The 25905-nt window shown below is 38.6% G+C and overlaps 1 protein-coding gene across 1 annotated transcript in view; it reads left to right on the top strand.

Annotated features, from left to right (window-relative positions):
- The first annotated feature begins 1135 nt into the window (after nt 1-1135).
- LOC140233497 (WD repeat-containing protein 89-like) overlaps nt 1136-25905 on the top strand; it is a 158635-nt gene continuing 133865 nt past the window's right edge. The window contains exons 1-2 of the mRNA XM_072313614.1: nt 1136-1302; nt 12468-12609. Coding sequence (XP_072169715.1) covers nt 12506-12609 — 104 coding nt within the window. The 5' untranslated portion in view covers nt 1136-1302; nt 12468-12505. The remainder of the gene's footprint in view (nt 1303-12467; nt 12610-25905) is intronic.

Genomic DNA, 25905 nt, shown 5'->3' with positions numbered 1-25905 from the left:
GGTCTACTACATGGCAAATGAAGTTTAATGTTGAAAAATGTGCTGTCCTCTCCATCACACGTAAACGCACTCCTCACACCTACACGTACCGTCTTGGCAAAGATGTAATACCTAGGGCCAAAGAATACAAATACCTAGGAGTGACAGTGACTACAGACCTGCGATGGAATCAGCATTGCCAGAACATCAGGAATAAGGCAAGTCGCACACTTGGCCTCGTTCGCAGAACTCTGTCACCATGCTCTAAAGAGGTTAAATCCAGAGCCTACACAGCGTTAGTCCGTCCTCAACTGGAGTACGCTTCAGAGGCATGGAACCCTCACACTGTCACAGCCGTTAACTTACTCGAGCAGGTACAAAGATCAGCAGCTCGGTTCGTTTACTGTGACTACAGGAGAACAACATCCTCCTCAACCTTGGTTTCAGGCCTAGGATGGGACAGCCTCCATTCTCGCCGGCTCCTCTCTCAGTGCTCTCTCTTCCATCGATTACATCATCAACTCGTTTGCATGCCTTTTCCTCACGGAATCATACCAGCAACCTACTTCGGAAGACATGACCACCCAGCCAAATATGTCATACCCAAAGCTACAATAGACGCATTCAAATTTGCAACTTTCCTCACAATTCGACTGTGGAATAATTTTGTGGTACTCACTCCAAACCCAGCCACGTTCAGAGAGGTTGCGCTGCCCTTCATCAACAAGATGCAACCTCCTGCTGGGTCCCACATGCTGTAAAAAGGGACCAATGTTTTTACTTGCACAGACACTCTCACTTTTATTGTACATAAGAGAGACACACACAACCTTGTCACTTTGGCACCTCCATTGGCACATGACACGATTTGCATCCCGGTATAGCTTCCTTGGAGCTGCGAATGGGATTACTGCAACAAGTAACAAGTAACAAGTAACAAGTAAGAGGATTATTTACGGAGGAGGAAGATTTAAAATACTGATTGAAAGATAGATCCACGCAAATTCCTCTACAGACTTATATACTATCTCAACGTAAGTGGCGCTAGTGCCAAATTAGGAAGATTGGTTGTGGGAACTATTCGTGGCGCAGACATTGCGTAATGCACGTACCCATACACTCGGCAAGCTCACTCGTTTTAATGAGCTGACTTTATGGGGCTACATTGGTATTTGCCAGGCCGGTAGACTGGGCAAGGCTGGCATTGAGTTTGCGCTGATGCTTGTGAAGCCGTCGAATTCACGTGGGAATGAGATTTCACAGATTAATGCCTGAAAGAAATATCGTTCGATGCCTCAGATGACCGTGCATTGTGGGAATCCGGTAAGTAAGCGCGGAAAATATCTCATATGGTATAGACTAGTGTCCATAGCGAATGTGTTTCCAGGTATTCACCTGAGTATGACAGCGATAAATAGGGTGGAGATGCCCGCATGACCCGAACCTCGTTGCTGGTTGTTTGTAGTATGGTTGCTGCCGTTCGAACGTTCGTTAGCATATTAACGACGTGTATGTTGCGGGAAATAATTGGTTTCCAAATCATTCAAATGGTCCATCCATTGCATGCTGAATTAGTCATGTAAAGTTGTAAATGTGCACCCGTTCCGACAGGGTTCATTAGGACTAGCAGACTGATACGCCCACATATTGATATTCAAGATAGACATTAAAAGGATGCCGCCAGTTCTTTTGGAAGGTAGTGTAAAGTCAGTCTGGTGAAACACATCGTGGTGTAGCGGTATTTTAATTTTTTAAGGGGCATTTTCTAAGCTGACGCTAGGTGCACATTTAGTGCATAATGATAGATCCTATAGCACGACAGTGGCATACAGCGGGTCTGGAAGCATGGCGGTCATGTTCATCTCCGTCTCCGACATAAAAATAGGATATATGCAGGAGCCTAGAACTAGGTGTATTCTATGTTACAAGTTACAGAGCAACCCTCTTCGTGGCATTGGTAAACTAAATTTACATGTACTTCTAACATGTCTAGAGGGATAGCTTGAAGAAATTGCATGTAACCTACATCGTTTAGTCGACATGTGTAAATTAGTGGCACTCAATCGCAGTGGCAGTGTCTACATTTTGAGTGGCTCAGTTGGCAGGTTGGTACGGTAGTGTGTCTGCCTTTAATTGCAATTGGAATGACTCGGGTGTGATTTGATTCTCATTGAGTGTGGTTGAGTGAGTGTCACAGAATTGGTCCAATTTCCCCCTCTTAAATATGGAAATGAAATGGCACAGCCAAAATAACCTCTAAAACAAAGTATTGACAGGTGTTGATTCACTCAAGAAGAAAAAGGAAAAAGCTTTATTAAATGCTTTAGACTTATTGTCTATCAATATCATTCTATCCCTTTCATTCTTACAGCAAACTATAAAAGAAAAGATGGTAAACATGGGTTGTCATTTGCTCAGAGTCTTCAGGCTTTAATGTCTTTATTTGATTGGGATGTGTAATACCTCGTGGTGCTGTGCTGCCCCTACAGCATTGTAACAATGATGGGTCTCCTGTACGCTAGTGCTGGTGCAATCACATTTGTATCTGTAATAGCGAGTCGAGTCCTATTCACGTATGAACGAGTCAATGTCTCGACAGACATCACTGCAATGTCCCCTCAACATCCAGGAACATGGCACAGGTCAACAGTTTCCTTTTTCTCAGAGCTTGTCATAGAATGCCCTCCTGTCTTTACTTCAACCAGTGAGTCATCATCTGTGGGAAAACCCTTCAAATATTGAAATACCAAGTTAATCAATAGCCAGAGCACTGGAGCAATGTTTTTTTTTTTTTTTTGTCCAGCGGAGAGTTACGACTCTTCAAGTTATTCAAAATAAAATTCAAATTGCCTTGGAGTAGGCCCTACAAATGTATTTCATCTCTTGCAATTTGCAAGCAAATAGCAATACCGGTACCGGTAATCATTTATTCTAAGCAATAATCTATACATAAAACATAGTGACTAATACTATCACTGTAGAAAGCATCAACAAACAGAACGCCACAATTACTTGTAAAGAGATTTCACTAACTACTATCTAACAGTGGTATCTGTTGATTATAAAACTAGCTGGGGTGACAGCCACAATCACCATAGTTACAAAGGGGCCATACACTGTAAGGGAGACAGCACCACCATGTTATGTCTCCTACATGGACCGAGATCCAACTGTCGCTTCTCTGCACACTTATCCCCGACATTGGCTTCACTGGGTGCATCCCAAGATTCCTACAACTGTAGTATTTATCATCAATGTACGACGTATGTTAATTTGTTGAGGTCGGACAAATTTTGCTACAACACGCATAATTTTCCATAGACACCTGCCCAAGTATACTTGGGCCTGAGTACACTCGGGACTTGTCCTCCATGGGTTAAACATATGAATTGATATGGTAAAAAAAAACTTCATGCAAATAACCTCGTTAGAGAAGAGCATCAGTTAGTCCACTTGTGACACGTAGTACTAAGGACTTTTCGATTGCGTGGATGTGGCCGCCAGTCTCGTATGAAAGCGGATCGAAATGACGGCAGTCCACATTTCGATTTCAGTGCACTCCGTTCGTGACGTACTGCTATGACGTCATGGCCCCCGTCTCCTCTAGCGGGTTGGCGATTGGTTGCGCCATGCGATGACGTCATCACGTCATAAATCTCGGGTGGACGTGAAATCCCTCGAACACGCATTAGCGATTCTGGCGTTGGACATGCTGGAGAACCTTGAGCATGCGCAGTTCCTTAAAATGAGGTCATTTCCTCGACGGCCACGTCCACGGGGTGAAATTGAAAAGTCCCTATTAATATTGTATATAATACAGCCCCCTCCAGTAGTAGGAGGCAAAAACACATTTCTTTGCCCTAGCCCTGCAAAGTCATGTATGCTACATGGTATAAATGCTTTGAGACCATTTATGGTTGTATTTTAATGAAATGGGAATTATTGTCCATTCTCCATCAACTTACAATGTATGTCGCACAAGCTCATTCTTGTGGATTTGGCATTCAGCATGTTTCAGTCAACATTAAACCCGTTCGCTAGGTATCTGGGGTATCATACATGTACGTACATGGACTCTAGTCCAGTCAGGAGTAGACCTACCCTGCTGTAAGCAGGGGTGGATCCATGAAATCAGTAAAGGGGAGGTGCCTTGACAAAATTAAAGGGTGGCGCATGTCCCCCTATTTTTACCTCCGCCAAGGGAGGAGGTTAAGTTTTTGTTACTGTTGGTTTGTGTGTTTGTCCTTGTGCAAAATAACTCAAAAGGTGTTTGTACAAAAAAAAAAATAAAAAATGTGGGGGCGTGCGCTCGGTGCGCCTCCCTTTGGATCCGTCACTGGTAAGGGCTCAACCTGAATAGTATGCATTCCTATCTCCTTCCATTGAATGCACAGAAAGCTCTTCATTCACATCCATGATATCTTTGTTATCAATATTACTTGTGTCATGAATGCTGTCAATCTGATTTTTTTTTTTTTTTTTTTTTTTTTTACATACCGTGTAACTGTTTTTGGGAGTTCCATTTCAAACCCTTAAACAGACCTCATGTATGGTGAATAAAGAGTTTATTGTCTCCTCTGTATTTCAATTGAGACATCATTGACATACAGATAATAGTTGTTTGATGGCAGTCATAGTAATATTGCAAGGAAAGCGTAGTAAAAAAACAATCAGCAGCCAGCATCTTTATTGTTGCTGTAGCAGATGCAACAAATATATACAAATAATACACAGTTGAGAGTGTGTTTGTGGAAGTGCGGAGTACTTACAATGGTGTAACACGCACAAAGTGCAGCCAAGTGCATGTTGCCTAACATTGTGAATACCCAGGAGTGTGCTGCATGTCAACTAACAGCACGCCTTGTCACAACTAGCTTGCATTGGACTTGTTGGTGATGCTGCAAAAAAGGCCGCCAGGGAATTATTATGTTGATTCTCAAAGTGATATGACCAATCCATGCAGTTGTACATCTATTCAGTAACCTGAGATATCTTTGAATGTGCACAATATTGTAACCTCAGGGTGTGAAATTCTAGTATTAGATCATTGGTTTTAGGTCCTTTGAAAACTAGTCATGAGTATATTTGGGCAGGTGTCTATGGGAAATATGTGTATATATACCAAAATCAATTCGTCCTCAATGGGTTAATAATATTTCAATTCTTATGATAGAACATTCTGTATGTTCCCTTCCATTAGACTTGGGCCTCGTTTCATAAAACTTGTTATCAGTGACAAGTTGTCGTAGTTGTCAATTAATTAATGCTAATTAATGAAAGTATTGTAAGATTGATATTTCTGTTGCCAGTCTTCAACAATCTGCCGCTTGATAAGTCTGTGCTACTCAATTGAATTAGTTTAAATACTCTCAAATGTTTTGGAGTTTATGAATTTCCATTCATTTTGTTTGAGTACTTATTCTAGACAAGCAGTACAAAAGGACTAACATTTGATTCATATCATCTGCAACAGGAGACATGACAAAAATATACTCATGTGTAAAAGACAAAACCATTAAATAAAAGTAATGTAAACATGGCAAAAGATGTGCAATACTTCAAGCTATGTTAGATCATTATAGTCTACACTCAATGTTTCTCCAAACTGTTTACATACACTGTATCTACTCATTGACAAAGAGCCATCTTGCCATATAGCAGGGCTGCACACTGGCGCCGGTCCGACGGTCAAAGACCGGTAAAAGTCACTGTCGGACCGGTAACTTTTCAGGAAATCCACAAGTTACCGGTCCGACATGACCAGTAAAAAAAAAAAAAAAGCATTGGTGGGGTCAGTAGAAAGAAAAAGAGCAGCCCCAATCAGGGAGAAACAGAATGCAAGATATCGCACTGTTCAACAAGTTTTAAGCAAGTTTTCGTTTATGTCTACCGGTGCACTTTGTACAGTAAACATAATAGTTTTGAGCACTAGCAGTCGACCAGTTATTCGCCCTCGCTTGCGCATTTGGCGCTGCTCACGCACTGCCATGCAATGCAATACATGCAATCAGAGCATGTACAGTGTAACATATACATTGTATTTACTGCTTTTCGTTTGCTTGCGATCGGCGGTCATGCCAGACAAGAAGCATTGATAGAAGCGCACGCATTTCTGGGTGATTTTACTCACGATTTTTTAACGCAAGATCGATCCGATACCGGCTTCGCAGCAGCGTGGCAGTTATGTTAGAACTAATTTACTTGTGTCGATTTTTAGAAAAAGTAAAAACACATTTGATATTCAGCGATACAGTAAATGGATCTGATTGCGTTCATTTTCATTTTACACAGTCATTTCACAAATGAATATTTTCATTCGCTCAGAATGGTCTCATAATGAAGATAGGCGCAAAAAGGATCACGAAATCGGCTCTTCCGTGTACTTTTTAAGAACGCATGCACAAAATGTGAGGAGATAATACTAGGGAGGAAAAAAAATCATGAAATCATGGCAGTCCCGCTTACATATTTGAGGTAGAAATCGTCCTAAAAAGGATCATGAATTCGACCGGCCGCGTCGTATCTTTCAAAAGCTTATGTACGAAATGCGAAGAGATTATAGAGGAGAAAAAAAGAATAAAAAATAAAGGACACATTTTGGTGAGTGCATCATAAAAGATTACAGTCGAATAACAATTCATGAAATCAACGCAATCCCGTTGAAATTTGAGGAAATAATAGGCGCAAGAAGGATCTTGAATTCAGTCCTGCATGCCGTGTTGGTTATCAAAAACGCATGCACAAATGCGACGAGATTATCGGGAGAAAAATAAAAAACACATTTTACCCTTCTGGTGCGTGCATCATAAAAAATTACATCTGAAGTAATTCATGAAATCGCCACAATCCCGCTGATATTTGAGGTAGAAATAGGCGCAAAAAGGATCGTGAATTCGGCCGTGTCGTATAATACTTACGAAATGGGAAAAGATTAGCGGAAGAAAAATAAAGGACACATTTTCACCCCTTTTGGCGCTTGCATCATATAGATTACAGCCGAATAGTAATTCATGAAAATTTCGCAATCCCGTTGGAATTTGAGTAAACAATAATAGGCGCAAAAAGAATATCGAATTCGGCCCTGCATGCAATGTATAATTTTGAAAACGCATGCACAAATGGTGAATGTATCACAAAAGATTTCAGCCGAAATAATTAATGACATACTAGTATCGCAATCCCGCTGATATTTGATGTAGAAATAGGCGCTAAAAGGATCGTGAATTCGGCCGTGACGTATAGGCATGTATACGCAATGCGAAGTGATTATTGGGTGAAAAATACAGGACACATTTTCAAACCCTTTTGGCCCGTGCATCATAAAGATTAGAGCCGAATAGTAATTCATAAAATCATCGCAATCCCGTTGAAGTTTGAAGAAACGATAGGCGCAAAAGAATCATGATTTTTGGCCGTGTCGTGTATCTTTTAAGAACGCATTTACGAAATGCGAAGAGTTTATCGGGGAAAAATAAAGGACACATTTTCAACCCCTTTTATGGCGCGTGTATCATAAAAGATTGCATCAGAAGTCATACATGAAATCATCGCAATCCCGCTGATATTTTAGGTAGAAATAGACGCAAAAAGGATCTTGAATTCGGCCGTGTCGTATACCTTTCAAGAACGCATGTACGGAATGCGAAGAGATTATGGGGAGAAAAATAAAGAACGCATTTTCAACCATTCTAGCTGGTGCGTGCATCACAAAAGATTACATCAGAAGTAATTCATGAAATTGCCACAATTCGGCTGATATTTAATGTAGAAATAGGCGATAAAAGGATCGTGAATTCAGCCGTGTCGTATACGCATGTACGAAATGCGAAGTGATTATTGGGAGAAAAATACAGGACACATTTTCAACCCCTTTTGGCCCGTGCGTCATAAAGATTACAGCCGAATGATAATTCATGAAATCATCGCAATCCCGTTGAAGTTTGAGGAAACAATAGGCGCAAAAAGAATCATGATTTTTGGTCGTGTCGTATATCTTTTAAGCACGCATTTACGAAATGCGAAGAGTTTATCCGGGAAAAATAAAGGACACATTTTCAACCCATTTTGGCGCGTTATCATAAAAGATTACAGCCGAAGTTATGCATAAAATCATCGCAATCCCGCTGATATTTTAGGTAGAAATAGGCGCAAAAAGGATCGTGAATTCTGCCGTGTCGTATACCTTTCAAGAACGCATGTACAGAATGCGAAGAGATTATGGGGAGAAAAATAAACAACGCATTTTCAACCATTCTCGCCGGTGCGTGCATCACAAAAAGTTACATCCGAAGTAATTCATGAAATCGCCACAATTCCGCTGATATTTGAGGTAGAAATAGGCGCAAAAAGTATCATGAATTCGGCCATGTGGTGCATCTTTTTAAGAACGCACTTACGAAATTCGAAGAGTTTATCGGGAAAAGTAAAGGACACATTTTCAACCTCTTTTGGCGCTTGCATCATAGAAGATTACAGCCGAAGTAATTTATGAAATCGTCACAGTCCCGCTGATATTTGAGGTAGAAATAGGCGCAAAAAAGTATCATGAATTCGGCCATGTGGTGCATCTTTTTTTAAGAACGCACTTACGAAATTCGAAGAGTTTATCGGGAAAAATAAAGGACACATTTTCAACCTCTTTTGGCGCTTGCATCTTAAAATATTACAGCCGAAGTAATTTATGAAATCGTCACAATCCCGCTAATATTTGAGGTGGGAATGGGCGCAAAAAGGATTGCGAATTCGGCCCTGCATGTCGTGTACCTTTCAAGAACGCATGCACAATGCGAATAGATTATCGGGAGAAAAATAAAGAACCCCTTGAAGCGCGTGCATCAGAAAATATCACAGCTAAAATAATTCATTAAATCGTCGCAATCCAACTGACCACCAAGAGCAGGTTACGCAGCAAGTTCGTGCGCCGATGTTTAGAAAAAGTCACAAACGCATTTGATACAATCTGATTTTGTTCATTATCATTTTACACTGTAATTCACAAACAAACATTCTATTTTTTCCTATCTTTTTTTTTATTTCTTGTGCAATAAATAATGCAAGTTTTAAAAAAAAAAATATTAATCTGTAAAATGTACATGGGTAAGGGGGTACGTCAGTAAAAAACAAGAAAATAAGTTTGCAATTCATTTAATGTTTTTTTAGGTTGTCGTTGTTGACCGGTAAATTTTCTGTTCGGACCGGTAAAAAATGGTAAAACGGGGCATTTACCGGTCCGACAGAGACAGGTTGGACCGGCAGAAAAAATGGGTTAGTGTGCAGCCCTGCATATAGGCCTACTGTACGAGCTGAAATTTTTGCGATAGTTTTATTTTCGTGAAGTTCATGAATTGCCTTTGAACCGCAAAAATAACAACACGCGAGAATAACAATGTGCGAATAACTATAGTTCAGTTAGACCGTCGCAACTGTGAAATTAACAACACGGAAAAATGTCCTCCAAGTAGCAAATCGCGAAAATATCTGTACGCGAAAATTTCAGCTCGTACAGTACTTTATGTATGACAGTAGGCAGGGGGAGGGAGGAGTGTACTCATGAATATGCATGAGTTGTCAACCCAGGGAGAATTCCCTAGAGCTGTATCCTTCGCCCCCCCCCCCCCACCCCCATGAGTGTGGCCTCATATGATTATGCATGGAGCCACAGGTTGTCCACAGCACTGCCAGCATCATAGGGGGTTGCTCTTCTTGATAAATATGCATGATGTGTTAGCTACAACACCAACTCCCCCCCCCCCCCCACTCACACACACACACACACTCATACAGTTTTGCTGCATTTGATCATGCATGAGGATCCACTGTACTCATGAGGTAGATGAGGAAGGGAAAGAGGGGGAGAGAGCGAGAGAGAGAGAATGAGGGAGCGAGTGTGTGATGCGAGGATGTTGTACAGCGTCAGACGTCCTGCACCTCAATTGATGATGCAGGCACCACATGACACGCTCTCACTGCACTCGACTTCAGATGCAGCGGAGGAGAGTTTTGTTTTCCCACTATCGCTGGAGGGTAGCAACAAGTAACTTCCAGTACAATCAGTGAAAGAGAGGGAAAATCTCAGTGGAGCCTGTTTATGTGTGGTTTTACATTTCCAATCAAGAGAAGGATATTTTTTGTGTTTTGTTTGAGGATTTTTGTCTGTCTCCAAAGTTGTAAGTATAAATCTCTGCTTTCACATTAGATATTCCATATTTTGTGTCACACAATTTGAAACTGTTGTTGTGACTAGATTTAAAAGTTCTAAACCCAATCTCTTGAATGTTTGCTTGTTTTGTTTGTTTTTTGTTCTCTCAGCTGAAATGATATGGCAAGACTAAGGCCCCGTTTTATCAAAAGATAAAATCGATTTTAAATTTCCTTACCACACAGTCTGCCATAGACTTACAGTTGAAATCAACTTTATAATTGATTTTAACTCTTCATAAAACAGGGCCTAAATCTAATAATGATGTACATTGCACAGCTTGATGTTACTTCAAAATGTGTAACAGGAAATGTTACTCATTTTTTTCTTCCATTAAAGCCTTTTGTGAATGCCATTGCAATTTCCATTGGAAAATCCATAGTTATGTTGAATTGCTTGAAAATAATTCACTATATATATAGATATCTTTGTTATGCTGTGTTTGCAACTTCACCTATGTGTAGATTATTCATGGAAATGCCAGCACAGCCACTGTGATAGAAATATTTACTCAAATACTTTGTGATAGTAGTACCTCTAGTGAATAGGGCATTTGTCTGATAGGCAAGCCTTTGTGCCATATTGTATTTGAAGGTGTGAATAACTTTCACCATCTAACAGCCTAGCATCTTAGGCTAACTTGCAAATGCACAATGCAGTCAGCTTTAGATCAGAAAAAAAAAATAAGATATCAGATTTATAAGTAAGGACCTCCTGCAGCATGTTTCCCTGAAAACTTGACAAGAAACTACTTTATTTCCTAACTTGACCTTCTGGCTTAGTCATCGTCATAGTCTGGCGATGAGTATCATATTCATGAATCAACCTCTGTGCCATTCAAAAAACAAACAAACAAAATGCATGACAAGTGTCATGTCAGGAAAGAGAAATATCAAAAAGGAAAAAAAAAAGAGGAAGGTACTCCTCATACCTGTGACATTTGTGGTTTTTCATTCATAAGAAGGACAAATGTTTGTAATGCCACCCATCAGATTACTTTTTGTAGAAGATGAGCTGTATACTGGGTAGAGAGAATACTGTAAAAGGCAATAGTGTCAATAATTAGCATGTATGATATTATTACTTTAAATCCTGATTTAATCACTGTTCTTGACATCACCATTTTATTCACATTTACAATTGATGAATTGTTGAACAGAATGGTGTAGATTTTCTGTCCTAATGCTGTAATTTTTTTAAACAATACCCTATCTACTACTGACCCAATCAGTGTGAGTTCTCATCTTTTTACACTGCAGATAATTGGTTTAGCACATTCTGCAGCAACATATTGTTTTTGTCATTTGCTTTGCATTGTGTTTTTCAGCCACTTCATTAATTCTACCCCTGGAAAAATACTTCTTTTATTAAGATAAATCAATTATCATGTATTTGTAGAAAATATGCATTATGTACTGAACTTTTGTGATTGTTCTTAAAAGAAGTGTTTCATGTTGTTGTACCACCAATATTGTTACCCATCAGAAGTTGTGTGGTTTTTTTTTCACTTTGATAGTTGTCATATCAGTACATACACTGCAGTTTGTTCTTTAGCAACATATCTTCATAACGGAAGACTGAGAATCCCCCTCCCTTTTGCATTATAAGAATGTTTAAAGTTTCTAGGAAAACCACTACTGAGTTGTGTGTGTGTTTATTTTAACCTACTGTTTACACCATAGTAGTGAGTCTAAATTTTTGCAAATCAAGACTTCCAGACGATTTCATGAGTGGTTAATTTCATGATCGTGGAGTACTGTACTGAATGGAGAAATGTATATGTGTGTATCACATTCATATCGGGATCAGAATCATTTTCGCTTGTCTTTAGTTTCAGGAATGGCAGCTGACATGCAAAATTTACAAAAATGAAAAACTCGCAAAATATTTGGCATATCATACAGTATTTCTTCTGCAGTGTGGTGATTTCCCTCACTGAGTTTGACATTGGACACACTTGTCTCCCTGTATAACAAACCAGTGACTAAAAAAGAACTACCTGTAGGGTTAAAAGTAAACTTGTAATGAGCAAAACAAGTAACTAATCGGATGGTGCAATATGAAGTAAACCTGTTAAAGACGCTTTGATTTTGCTACAACACGCATTTCCCATAGAAGCTTGCCCGAGTATACTCGGGACTCGTTCTCAACGGGTTAATTGTAGTAATAAGCAGACAGTTTTGAAAAATTAGGGGGGGAAAAAAAAAGAGAAGCTCTTAAAATTGCTAGCTATATTAAAGCTGATCCATATGCAACTGATGCTAATGATAACTTTTTATGCTTGTGACAGGTAGCAGATCCATATTGGCTTGAAGGGCAGGAGGAGCAATGTCGCTTTTTACTCCACTTACAAATCTGAAGCTCGGGAGGAGCACGTCAGTTTCCCCCGACAATCATCAGACGTACATCACTGAGTTGGATGCACAGAAAAGGTAATTATTATTATTCATCCTTCTTCTTCTTCTTCTTCTTCTACTACTACTACTTCTACTTCTACTTCTTTTTCTTCTTCTTCTTCTTCCTCATCTTCTTCTTCTTCTTCTTCTGCTTCCTCTTCTTCTTCTACTACTTCTACTTGTACTTCTTCTACTTCTACTTCTACTTCTCTCTGGATCTTTTTTCATATGGCACATTATGCCTGCATGGTTGATACTTTTTGCTGAATATTGCTTGTGACCAAGGATTGACCCATGAGGGGTCAGCATCTCTTGCCCATTTTCCAGTGTGTATCTTGGGGCACACCACTTCACCACATTTGCACCCATATCTTTGTTTAGGAGTACAGCGGGCTTTTTTTATTATTATTATCATTATTTTTTTTTTTACATGTGGGTTGCGATTCTCTCACATAAGGCCTCCAATTACATCCTATCGGGGGGGGGGGGGGTTGTTTTACAAAGAATTTAAAAGTCAGTCATATTAATTAAGATTGACTTAAAACCATGGTGTGCCACTGGTTTCCCTGTTCAATTTATGTAATGTTTTCAGAATCCACTTCAAATTGTTATCAAAATTTATAGACAAATTCTTTTGTCTCTGATCTTATTTTGTATGTCAACCCAGTGAAAACGAGTCCCAAGAATACTTTGGCAGGTGTCTAGGAAATGCTTGTTATAGCAAAATCAGTCCGTCCTTAACAGGTTGGTGGCTGCATGAAAAAGTCTCCAAAATGTTTGTTTTCATAAAGAAGTTGCACACACACAGAGGATTCCACGATTTTAAGTTGATCATAACATTTAAGATCGATTTACATTTTGTGTGAAAACTCCAACCCCCTGGGGACAGAGTGTTTTGATTTTTACAAGAGGGGACAGCATGATAATACACAGCATGATTTTCAAGAGACCCAGAAAAGCAGGGAATAGAAGAGAATGTGATGTGAGACAACCAATGACAGCGTGGGTTTGCAGAGACAGGTCTGTGAAACATGGTATACCATGCATCATGGTATCGCTTATTTCATGAGATGGGTCTGGCTTGGGCTGGTAATTTCATAGGAGATACAACGGACCAATTATGAAAATTGATTTTTGTTTCTTGGGCCATTCATTATGGTGTGACACAGAGGAGAGTGAGATGGAGAGTGTGTATAAATGCACATCGGTTAAAAGCCACTTGATATAGGCCACATATTTCAGCACTTTTTTTACGATGTGCACCTAAGTTAAAACCACCAGACAAGATTTTATGTTTTTTTTTAATGCATAATTGAACAGGGCAATCTACAAAAGGTGTTAAGGTGTCAAAATGACATGCTAAAATATTTGCAAGACATACTTCAAAATAAGTGGAATGTTCTGAGCATCGTGCCAAAGACTGATGACAAGCTGAAAATAAGATTCTTGCAAGCAAATTATTTATGTCTGCAAACCAACAAATAATCTGAGCTCTGGCTGAAAATTGTACACCTTGGAAAACGGCTCATTCACTGTGTTCAAATTGTTGAGAAATCAGAAACAATGCTTGGGCTCTGATTACCAGAGAGCATCTAGAACCCTTGAGCTTACCTTACCTAGACCCCAGACCATGGCTGCAAAAAGAGTTCTTAATATTTCAAGGTTACTTTAGCAGTGGTAGTCCTCTGTAACAGAACAACAATTAGGACCAGAAGATCAATATACACTCATGAAGCACATCATTTGTATCACGGAGGTGGTCAAACTTTTTTTCATTTTTTGAAAAATTTTCTTTTACAATGGAAAGATGCCCTGAATAACTCTCAAGAAATGAGGATGAATGCCTGATATTCCCTCAGTTCTCACTACTAAATCATCATCTATGGGTTAAGCTTGCACTGGACAAATTCCATCCAAAATTATGAATGTGTGTCATCTTGAAAGAAAAAGGTTTGGTGGGTGGTTTTGGAGGCTTGCAAAATTTAAAGTGGAAGAAGATGTAAAGAAATTGGCACTCCTTGTAAGATCTTTGAGCCATCTCTCAATATGTTATTGTTTATAAACATAGCAGGAATGTGCAATGTATGAATAGTAGTGTGAATTTATGAATTATGAGACAGAAGTGAACAAGCAAAACAAGCAAAGAATAATTAGTGTACAAGGTGTATCAGTGGTGGCTGAGAGAGCCATTTCTTGATTGCCTTCCTGTCATATTAATAGACAACGTGTCAACATCCTGCTGGCCAGAGCATTGTGCATCGACAAGACAGGAGTATAATTAGACAGGAATCTGATTTTGCACTTTCGTTGGGTTGATCAAGCCACTCTGCTCTCGCATATGATCCTGTAGCGGAAGTGGGGGGGGGGGGGGGGTGGTGGAGGCACTTCTATCAACCGATTGCAGAGTCCTGATCGTGCTTTCACGAACCCGCTAATGAATGAATTGGAGGTATTGTATAAATACACAGCCCGTGAAGGGACGGCCTGCCGAACGAGCTGGCGTAAAGTGAAGCCAATCAGTGATAATGTATAACCTGACGCTCACGCGACGGCACTCGGTGCAGACGTTGAATCAATAAACAGTTTTCGGTGTTGCTGCTGCAAGAAAAATTTCAAATTTGGAAGATCAGCAGCCATGCGTGTAGGTTGTGATGAGATGGTGGTGTCATACATACAGTACATCGTGAAAATGTGGCAATAACCCGTCTCTTGCAGCACCCTGCAAAATGATGACAAAACTGTAAACATTGCCTTTTTATTTGACGAGGTTTGTTATTTCAAGCTTAATCTCTTGGCATTGCATAGTGTTAACCATTTACTGTCATAGAGTAATTCAAAAGATCCCATGCAATTTTGTTTTTCTCTCCATAAGTTGTAATCAGCTGTGAGGTTGAAATGAGAATATGCCCATGGATGGAGATTTCTTTATCATCATGTGAGAAACTTCACATAAGCCCAATCTAAAGAAAATCAGGCAGAAAGCTGAAATACTAATAACAGTTGATGGAAAGTACGTGATCTAATATTATCAAATGGGCAATTCATACACATGCCATGGTTTAATTCATTACTATGAATTACCTGTACCGTATGTGCAGTCGTCTTCAAATCTATGATATAGAATGAAATTTAGTGAAATTACAGGTATCTGTATATTTTACTTAAAGATTCTGCCTTTTTCTATATATTTGGAAAATAAGCTATCATTATACTCTGCACAGTTACTAAACTTTGTAAAGAAAAAGAGAAAAATAAATGAGTTAGTTACAATTTATGCATGCAGCAATCTAATTGGGTCCCGGTACATTACTACAAGGAACCTGATTGATTGCTGCCACGGTGGAACATTTGTACATTTGGGTGGGACACATCACATTATTCTTATTGGTAACAGCTAAGTAGCCATTAAAATTTTAGTGTCTATGAATTTGGTGGAATTCTCATAAATATGATCTTTTCTTCCTTTCTGTGGTAGTACAGTGTGCTGGTTCATCAGAGTCAACCCATCTAATTCAGCTGTCTTTATTGAGGTTTTTCGTGTTTGGTTTTTTTTTTTTGTCACCTTGTCTGCTACAACATAGTAGCATATGAATGTGACTTCATAAAAATGGCAAGCAAAATGTCCTAAGGCATTCATGTGCTTCAGTCATGTTCCTCCATATAATATAGTAAGCTCTCAAAGTATTTTCACTATTTTCAACTAACCAGTACTTAGCCAGAGCCTTGATTCAAATATAATTTTTTTTTTTGGACTGTTGTCATTTTTTACATCATTGTTAGTGTGATAAGGGTGCAAGTTTTGTTTTCAAAGATAAGTCATCTTGAATTATAGATATTTTTTTTTAATAAGGTGTACCAGAAATAAATTACCTCATGTAAGAACATATTTGTAAAGTGAAGGCAGCATATTCATGTTGTCATGGGCAGTTACAAGAAACGTCAAGTAGAGAAGTGAAGTTACATTCTATGTCCATACAGTAGTACTTGGGATTACTCACCAGGCTTGGTTTTCATCATGCAAGAGATGTGTGCTGCCGTTTCTTATTTATGAATCTCCCGTGGATTATTCACCGTGACGGTGGTGGCATCACATCGGGTGGCCGCAGCGTGATTGTCGTTCGCGGGGCCAAATTGATGCAAAGTGAAACGGACTGGAAACAAATTAGCTAGTCTCGAGCAGACTTTCCAATGCCCCGCACAGCTTATATCAATAAATGGCAGAAAAAGTGAGAGATTTCGAGACGCCGCACAAAAGCAAATGTGATCAAATTGAAGAGCGCCGCTGAGCATTGATGAAGCCACGGTTGTGTGGGTAGAGGCCCAAGTCAGTTGTGAGGGAGAGTTTTGAGACCTCAGAGTTTAAATGTGAATCCAATTTTGAAACGCTGCGCCCTGTGTTTTTTACTCTTGTCTACTCTACCATGGCTTCATTATCTCTATATCAAATTAACTCTTGACACTGCCAAACAATTAAATACGTATTTGTCCCTCTGTACTTTTCACATTTACTTACCTCAGGTGCAAAGATGCATCATTAAGAATGTGTCTTGCAGCTGGAGTAATTAACTATTCGATACTTTAAAACTATGTATTAAATGTATACACATGTTTCCTTTTTTTTCTTTTTTTCTTTTGATCAGGGTGTTTGTTGATGTCTGCATTCAACATCAATGGCAGAGATATACAAAACTGTTTGAATACCGTATTATGTATGCTCTATCATATATATATTTTTGGATGGTTTAATTTTTGCAGACTTTGCAAGTTGACTTTTATTTGTGTGTCATGGTCAGTATGTTTCTCTAAGGTGGGAAAATTGTTGGCATGTCTTCTTCAAAAGAGGTAATTTACTTTATCTCTCCTTCCTTCATTTCTTGAACACTAACTTAGTGTTGTAAAAGTCACAATTTCTGAAATACAGTGCATATTTAAAAAAAAAGGTAATCCAACTTTGGAGGGCTACTATTTTATAATTGTCAGCTATGGAGAGCGCAATGTTGGTTGTGAGGAAAGGGGAACTCTTCCTCTTTCCATTGATACCTCGTTGATGACTGAGCACATGTACTTTAAAGACAACAATGTCAAATTGCACTTTTTCCAAGTTTGCGTGCTATTGTGAAGGAACAATGCATTCCACCGCGTAGATGAGATTTGTCAATGAAAGTGGCCAGACCATCAGGCTAGTTTTTAATGTTTTATGGTTCATAACCTTCAACATGGCCACGTTGTCGATAACTTGGTCCTTCCCAATAAGGCGAATACTCTCGTCATATTCAAGACATGATGGTTGTCACTGGGAGCTATGTCTTGAATAGACAGAGCTTGGAGGGAAGAGATTCCTGACATGCTCTGCAAAATTTCTCATTTCTCTTTGACCACTGAAGCAAATCGGATGGGGTTTTCTGTAAGATGTGGGCTATGAGTTGTAGTTTCGTACCCTGAAATTGTATTTGAATTGATTCACTATTTTTAAAGTTATCATTGCGGAGGGTCCCGTTGTAATTTTTTTTTTTTTTTTTTTTTTTTTTGGGGGGGGGGACATACGGTATACACAGATGCAATGGATATTTTGAGCTATAGTAGGTACATTGTAAGCACCAACCAGCTGGCTGATCATTGGCACTTTGGTTTGTTACCTTTAAAATCAAGCTGCATTTTTAACAACTTTGAGGATCAACTGCGAATCAGCTTATTTTTAATGTGGAGTGCAAGTGTACACTGTAGGCCTGACAGATCAAATAAAACAGTACAGTCCAGTTTTTATCTCTCAGGGCATTATTTAGCGATGAAACTTTAAATGAGTAAGCCCATGAAGTGTTAAATAGAATGATAAAAGATTGATATTACGGAGAGACTGAATTAAAGGAAGGCAGTAGAAGATGAAGAGAAAGTGTATAGATGGGATAGGAAATCAGAACAGGAGTTTGTGTGTGTGTGTGTGTGTGTGTGTGTGTGTGTGTGTGTATGTGTGAGTGTTTGTGTGTGTGTGTGAGAGAGAGAGAGAGTATGCTGAAAAGAGAATTTGAGACAGAAAGAGAAGAAAGAAAGTGAAGAGAAAGGGAGAGAGAAAGTGAAAAGGAGAACAGGGGAGAGATGAGAGAGGGGTATAAAATCTGGATCATAGTGCTTGCTCTAGTTTCATAGATGATGGAAATTCTTGTTTTGTTTTTTGTTTTGTTTTTTATTACTGGGATATGGAATGACAGATGCACCTACTCAATATTCTAATGGTAGGTGTGAGACAGGAAAAGGAATTTTGGGGGCTGAGAACCAGAAGGGCAGTATCAAAATTTTGGGGATACAGTGCACTCCCGTTATAACGAACACGGTTATAACGAAATTCCGGTTACAACGAAATAAAATTTAGGGCCGCAACATTATCAACTCTATGTATTTTTATTGTTTATTCATTCGGTTATAACGAAATTTCGTTATAACGAAAGAAAACTGCCGGTCCCGAGGACTTCGTTATAACGGGAGTCCACTGTATTGAGTCATTGGTATCACATTGTAAAGCTTGATCTCCTTTACATTAAATGGTGTCAATTGAAGTTATTTTCATTTTCAGTAATATCTTAAAAGTCAAAATTGCAAGGGTCTACCTTACCTGATCTATGCGGAACAGTGCTCATAAATCTGCCCACTTTTGATTAAGTATACTCTTTATTTCATGAAAATTGATTGTTTCCTTTTTATTTATGCTCAAATCTTAGAATGCAATGTATAATACCCTTTTTGTTCTCAACTAGCGATATAGTGTGTTACACCTTACACAAGTCTTCAATAGCTGCAGTGACATGGTCAGAAGTAGCTGGATGACGATCGCGTTCCAAATCTCTAGATTTTTTTGCAAGAGTTCACACCGACAGAAATGCCTGCTTTATTGCCGACCGATAAACCAATCAATGTACAAAATGTATTGTTCTTGCACATCACAGTGGTGTGATGTGTATACAGTGATTTAGGGTTTGCAAGCTGTTGTGATGTGCACTTTGCAAGATGGGATGTAATATCTTGAGATTATTTTGTTTAGAATTCACGCATGGTTACCACGGGGCGAAATAGTCTGCTAATTCAGAAAAAAGTGTGAGATTTGTTGGGATTAGTATCACGATGCTGATCGCGCTTATTGGTGTGATTTTTGTGTCCATACATGCAAAAATCTTGTTCATGTACATGTGAATCCCATTAATATTACCATCTTGACCCTGATGATAGTTTTCCAAGATAGAGTACATTTCCAATCTTTTTGTACAGAGTAGTTTCTATTAAAAGACATTATTCTTGGAAGCATTTGTTTTTTTTTTTTGTTTTTAATTGTCCTGATGGCTACATGTAGGTATGCTTTGAGGGAGAATGAAATCAGAAGAAGCATGTTTTTAAAAATCTGCAATTCCATTACCGGTATCTATGTATCGTGGTAGAATTATATCAAAAGCTGGACTAGCTGATAGACTAAACTGTAGATTTTAATATCATGCAGTCAATAATGTTTGAGTCAGTGTATCGCCTGCCATGTGGCATCTGTAGCACAATTGAAGAATCCTAGCAAGAAAGTGTAGACAGCTTTTTCATCCGTGCCTCCAAATCAGATTTAATGTTACCTGAAGTGAATGCTTCATGATATGCAGGGTTTTGTTTGTTGTTTTCTGTTCATGGATACAAAGAGAGAGCCTCTCTATATGCTTCCTATTCAAGGTTGGAACTTCACATCATTTTCCTTTACAAATCTATACCATTTTTGTTTGTGCCATTAAAAGTTCAGTGTGAACTGGGTACTCTAGTTACAAGCTGTAACAGAGCAGTGCAAGATTTCACCCCCATGGCACTTCACACCATGTCAGTGCACTGAATTCCTGTTATCCTATGCGTTGGTGCCTGCTGGATAAGTGTGAGCCCCTCCAAGATTTAGCATAATTCTTAGTGGGTCATGCTCCCCGAATGAAGAGTCAGCGTCACTGCACCCTGTGTATGCCGGTTCTTACAAGCATTGTGCACGTGTCACTACTGCATTAAACATCGACTTGTCACATAGATAAACTTTACATCACACACAGTCTTTGGGAAGAGGAGAAACCTGTTTTTTGATGATGCTCTGAGCTTCATTTTTCTTTTAGAGTAGAATTAATCCAATTCTGAAGCCCAGTGTATATAGTGTACCATGATTTTAATCTTCAATGCTAGCAAATCAAGGAGGGAGTGGGGATTGTTGTGATGTGACAGTGCTGCTTTGTTCTCATCCTGTGAATTAAAGGATATTAGCAACAGCAAGTTTTTCACATTCTAACTGTTCTCCTTCAATTTTGTCACATGTTGCAATTGACACACATCATTGGCTTTGCGAGTTCATGGTGTTGGGTGTGTTATAGTAAGACGATCCATGGTAGCATTGTAAAGCAGATGTATGTATAATAGCAAAGACAACAACAAAAGTTACTGAATCTGTTCTTTTGTCTATTGTTGGAAGGGAAGATGAGGTGAGATGTGTAGAATCTTAGTGATATATCAACATCTGCATGCATTGTCTCATTTTGAAGTGCTATTGTAATTGCAGTTTGAAGTTTCAGCTCTCATTGCTCGTGTATGCCCTATAGATGCGTTCACAGATATATTTGTTGTTTTTTTACGGGTACATGTAAATGTTTGAATTCGAAACACTGCCGACTTGCTTGGTACTTGATTGTGCCATAAACCAAAACGACAGTCAGAATTGTGCCAGCAGCAACGGCTTACAGGTACTATTTTTGACGATGATTACGCTGCCCTCCGGTGGCGGGGCTTTTGATGTCCACCCGTAAACGCTCCTAATATCTCCATTGCCAGCTCTCATTAAATATTTCAGGGAATTGCCCACGCTAATGGGTGGAATGCACAGTAAGAAGATATTGCTTCCTTAATAGTGTTTTGCAATGGATTGTGCGTGCACACACATAGTTATAATGCAGTTGTACACACACACACACACACACATTATAGAGGAAAAAATGTCCTTTAATCCACTGATCATTGGCACATTTACCTTGACTTGCATTCTTGTTTTTAAATCGCAGCACTGTTGTAAAACCATAAAGGTTAGCACACGTCCTGTGCATGGTGAAGAGAAACTAATTGTTAACATTTAGAACCTTCAAATTTTATGGAAAAGTTCCCAAATGATATGGCAACATTTTTTTTTAAAGTTTGTTGTTGCTATCTACATTAGATATGAAAGAACTGAACCCCAGAGGGGCAGTCTTAATACTGCTACAGTGGAAAACTTTGTGTGTGTTTGTATCAAAGCAATGGAGACTACATGTATGTTTGTACTCTTTTTAAAGGATTGCTAAAATATTTGTGCGTGAACATTTACAGAAATCTCCACACCACAAAATATTTAATGTTTCCAGTCTCTTTAATAATTGCAGACAACTGTCAGCCTAACAGCCCATTGCTACAGGAAGATTGTTGAATAATGAACCAGGACACTTAAAGGGAAGATAAACCCCAAGAACAATGTGTATTGAGTGAAAGCAGCAACATTAGTAGAACACATCAGTGAAAGTTTGAAGAAAATCAGACAATCGATGCAAAAGTTATGAATTTTTAAAGTTTTGATGTTGAAACCGCTGAATGAGGAGACTACTAGAGGTTATGACGTATGAGTGGACTACAATATCAAGAAAATATAAAGAAAATACTACAAAAATCCATTTTTCATGAAAATTACAAATTCCATCAACTTGATATTGACATATAATATGTTAAGGGTAGCAATTATTCCCCCTGCTTTCTGAAAGCGGTTGGTCCACTGCTCTTTCATAATTCTAGAAAAGTGAATTTTTGTTGAATATCCTTTATATTTTCTTTGTATTGTTGTCCACTCATACGTCATATCCTCTAGTAGTCTCCTCATCCAGCGGTTCCAACACCAAAACTTTAAAAATTCATAACTTTTGCATCGATTGTCTGATTTATCTCAAACTTTCACTGATGTGTTCTACGAATGTTGCTGCTTTCACTCAATCCACATTGCTCTTTGGGTTTACCTTCCCTTTAAATTTGTCTTTCTTTATGCATACTCAACCTATCTCTCCAGTGTGTATGATTTGTTGCAACTTGTTATGCAAATGTTTCATGAATAGAATACTATTAGTATGATAATGCAGTATTGTGAAATACATGCAGCCTTTCTAGAGCCTCCCAGCTTACTCAGTGATCATTATGCTGCCATATTTATTGATCTGCACATCGACTGGAACTTGGAATTGGCTGTCTGAGCTAAAACAAAACCCAGCCCCACAGGCAGCAGGAGAGCTTGACACAAACATTAATGGCTGCTGAAAGTTTTATGATCATGTTCTTGATTACATGTCATCATAGATTAGCCAATGGAAGACGTTCTGGTCATGTTTATCAGCTTTTTGTTGCTGGAGGAAGTGTGCACACTGTATATATATCGAGTATTCGATGAAGGAATTCAAACTGTGACTGGTTTAATTTGTCACATGTGCTTGCAGCTTTTAGCTTCATTTCAGTTTGAGCTGTGAGATTATTACAAGTGTCTTTGTTTTGTTCACTGCACAGGAAAAGACAATTGAAATTTTTGTTTTTTTTTTCTTATTACCCTATGTACACATGTACGTATTTTTAGCAAGGATTGTGATAAAAAAGAAATTGGAAAAGGAACATTTTAACCCACTCCCTCGTGATGTTTTTGTTTTTATAAGACATGGATAACAAATGAAATAGATCAAACCAAATTCCACTATTGCCCAATTTGAAAGGTGTTTGGGATTTGATACTCCACATAGATTACTCACAAACCCCATCAGTTTGGATATTCATAAAAAAATCACAGGAAACTTTCAGCCTTGTGAACTTACACGGTTAAAATATGGACACTGCCAAATTCGCACTTGACCTGGACATTCCAGTGGTGGATCCAGAGAGATGCGCACTGGGCGTGCGCCCCCTCTTTATTTTTTGTTAAAACAAAAGAAATAAAATGGGGGGGGGGGGGGTGCGTGTACCCCCTTTAATGCTATAAAGGCACCATCCCTTTACGGAATTCCTTTGTCTGCCCCTGCATTCTATTGATTTTTCTTTGACTCCAACATCTACAATATCATTAGATATTTGGCGAGGACTTGGCACATTGCAGGGCCTTCTCATTTGTAACCATCAAGTAATTTTGGTCTTTTTTCCTTTTTCTTTCATCTGCATTATCCTATCAATTGATTTTAGAATTCATCTGTATACGCTATATATTTAGCAAGTTAAATTTTTCATGAATTGGGACTTCCTAATAATTTTGTGAGTGGTTGCAGTTTTGGAGTACAATACTGAAGGGAGAAATGTATGCGTGCATGTCACATTCATGTCAGAGGATTAGATTAGAGTTAATATTTTTATGTGCTTTTAAATTTGTGAATAGCACCAGACTCCTGAAATTCCCCAAAATAAAAACATTGCAAAAATTTTGACGTATACAGTATGTTTCGATATATCCATGTACATGTATCTGTCCATGCGTTAATTGTACTCATTCATGATGTCATTTGCTCACTCATTCCTATAAATTAGGTTGAAGTGGGAGGTATGGGGCCATTTGCTCTGAGTAGATGTAATGTAGTGTCTGTGGCAATGGAATCAGGCATGCAAGTAGAAGATGAGAGAGCTCAATGGTAATTAGATGCAATCCTGGAGGTTCACTGGGAAAGAACTACAGTGATGCAAAGAAGACTCCACTGACGTAACTCTCTGTGTTTTGTTAGGCTGGCATGCTAGATGGCTTTTCACTGCTGATTGGCGCAGGTGTAGGGAAATTAATTGTCACTACCCACAGATTACTTAATCCCCTAATCCCTATGGCATTGCCATGACCTTCCTGTAGTGCTGAGGTATAAATGTGGCTATACCTGAGTGGGCTTGCTAATCTACGAGCAGGTCACATTTGGATGGATTAGTAAATGCTGATATAAAAGCTTGGCAAGTTTTGTTGGGTGCTGAGGCACATAAAGAGTTAAATATGTTAGAAATGAAGATTCTTTATGTTGAAACAGTGTTCCAGGTAGTGCTTTAGATTAAATCTTGTTAGCTTGATAGTGTTTCAGTACAAAGCTACTAACTAGTATGTTTAATTAAATATCAAATAACATACACCATCAATGCAGTTTTACAATTTTCAGACTAATTCGTTTTTTGTGCGCCTTTTCTATGAAGAGTTCAGCATCCCTGTGTATGATGTATGGATCCTCCAAATAGCACAGACACAATGTGAATACACTTGTACAGACTCATAAGTGTTGTTGGCAAGAGGACAGGGATGCAGTTTTGTATTTAAATAGAAAAGAGGCTTTGTGGTTTCCTGTATAAAAAGGGAAATTAAAGCTACATAGATTTTAAAGTGAAATTTAGAAGATCACAGAGGACAAAGTCTCAGCTATCAGAGCCAGATTGACATTTATTTTGTCCACAATTTGGAAATTCATTTGCACCTGTGATATGAATTAACATTCACTACATGAGAACTGATAAATTGCATTTCATGTGTGTGTGTGTTCTACGTGTATATGAGTTTATGCAGTTCTTTTCTGGATGTATACGTAATATGTGGCTTGTTGCACACAGTGGGGAGCTTAGTGTAGTGAATGAACGGAAATGAATACAATTAGCATTGATTGGATCTATTCTGAGCTGATGCGGATTAGGGGCGGAGGGAAATACGGAGAGCAGGAGAGAAATAATGAGAGATGGATAAACGAGAGAAATCCCCAAACACATTATCCTGATAAGATGATACCACTGGATTCACTAGGTACTAGTTTGATTTAACCAGTTCCCATTTTGAAGGTCCCTAGATAAGTGTGAATGAATTGATTTATTTACCAACTTAGAAATACCAATCATGTATGAATATAGAAAAAAAAAACATACATGAAACAATTTGAGCGTTGCATACAGACATGTGATGTGTTTAAAAAAAAACGGAATAGGAAGTAACAATTAACACAATAAGGCTAGTAACTGTAAGAACTATTTGTAATAACTAAAACACACACACAATAAGACATGCACACACACAAACTGATTTACATCTCAATTATGACACCTATCATGTTCCCATAGTAGCACTTGATTCGCGAAACTTGCGAAAATAAAAACCTTGCGAAATATTTGGCGTATACAGTAGTTTATTTGAATTGAATTTCAATTCAGCTTTACTTCAATAAAAGCAATTCTCTATTTTTCTTGATGGTTAGATAAAGATAGATTTAAAACTCAACACATTGCATGTCTTATTTTTGCAGCATTGCCTGTCATATACGCCATATAGGCTGTCATTGTGCAATC

This window comes from Diadema setosum, chromosome 9 (genome assembly GCF_964275005.1).
Source record: "Diadema setosum chromosome 9, eeDiaSeto1, whole genome shotgun sequence".
NCBI classification, from domain to species: Eukaryota; Metazoa; Echinodermata; class Echinoidea; order Diadematoida; family Diadematidae; genus Diadema; species Diadema setosum.
The sequence above is the reverse complement of the archived record's forward strand: the minus strand, read 5'-3'. Positions and strand labels throughout refer to the sequence as shown.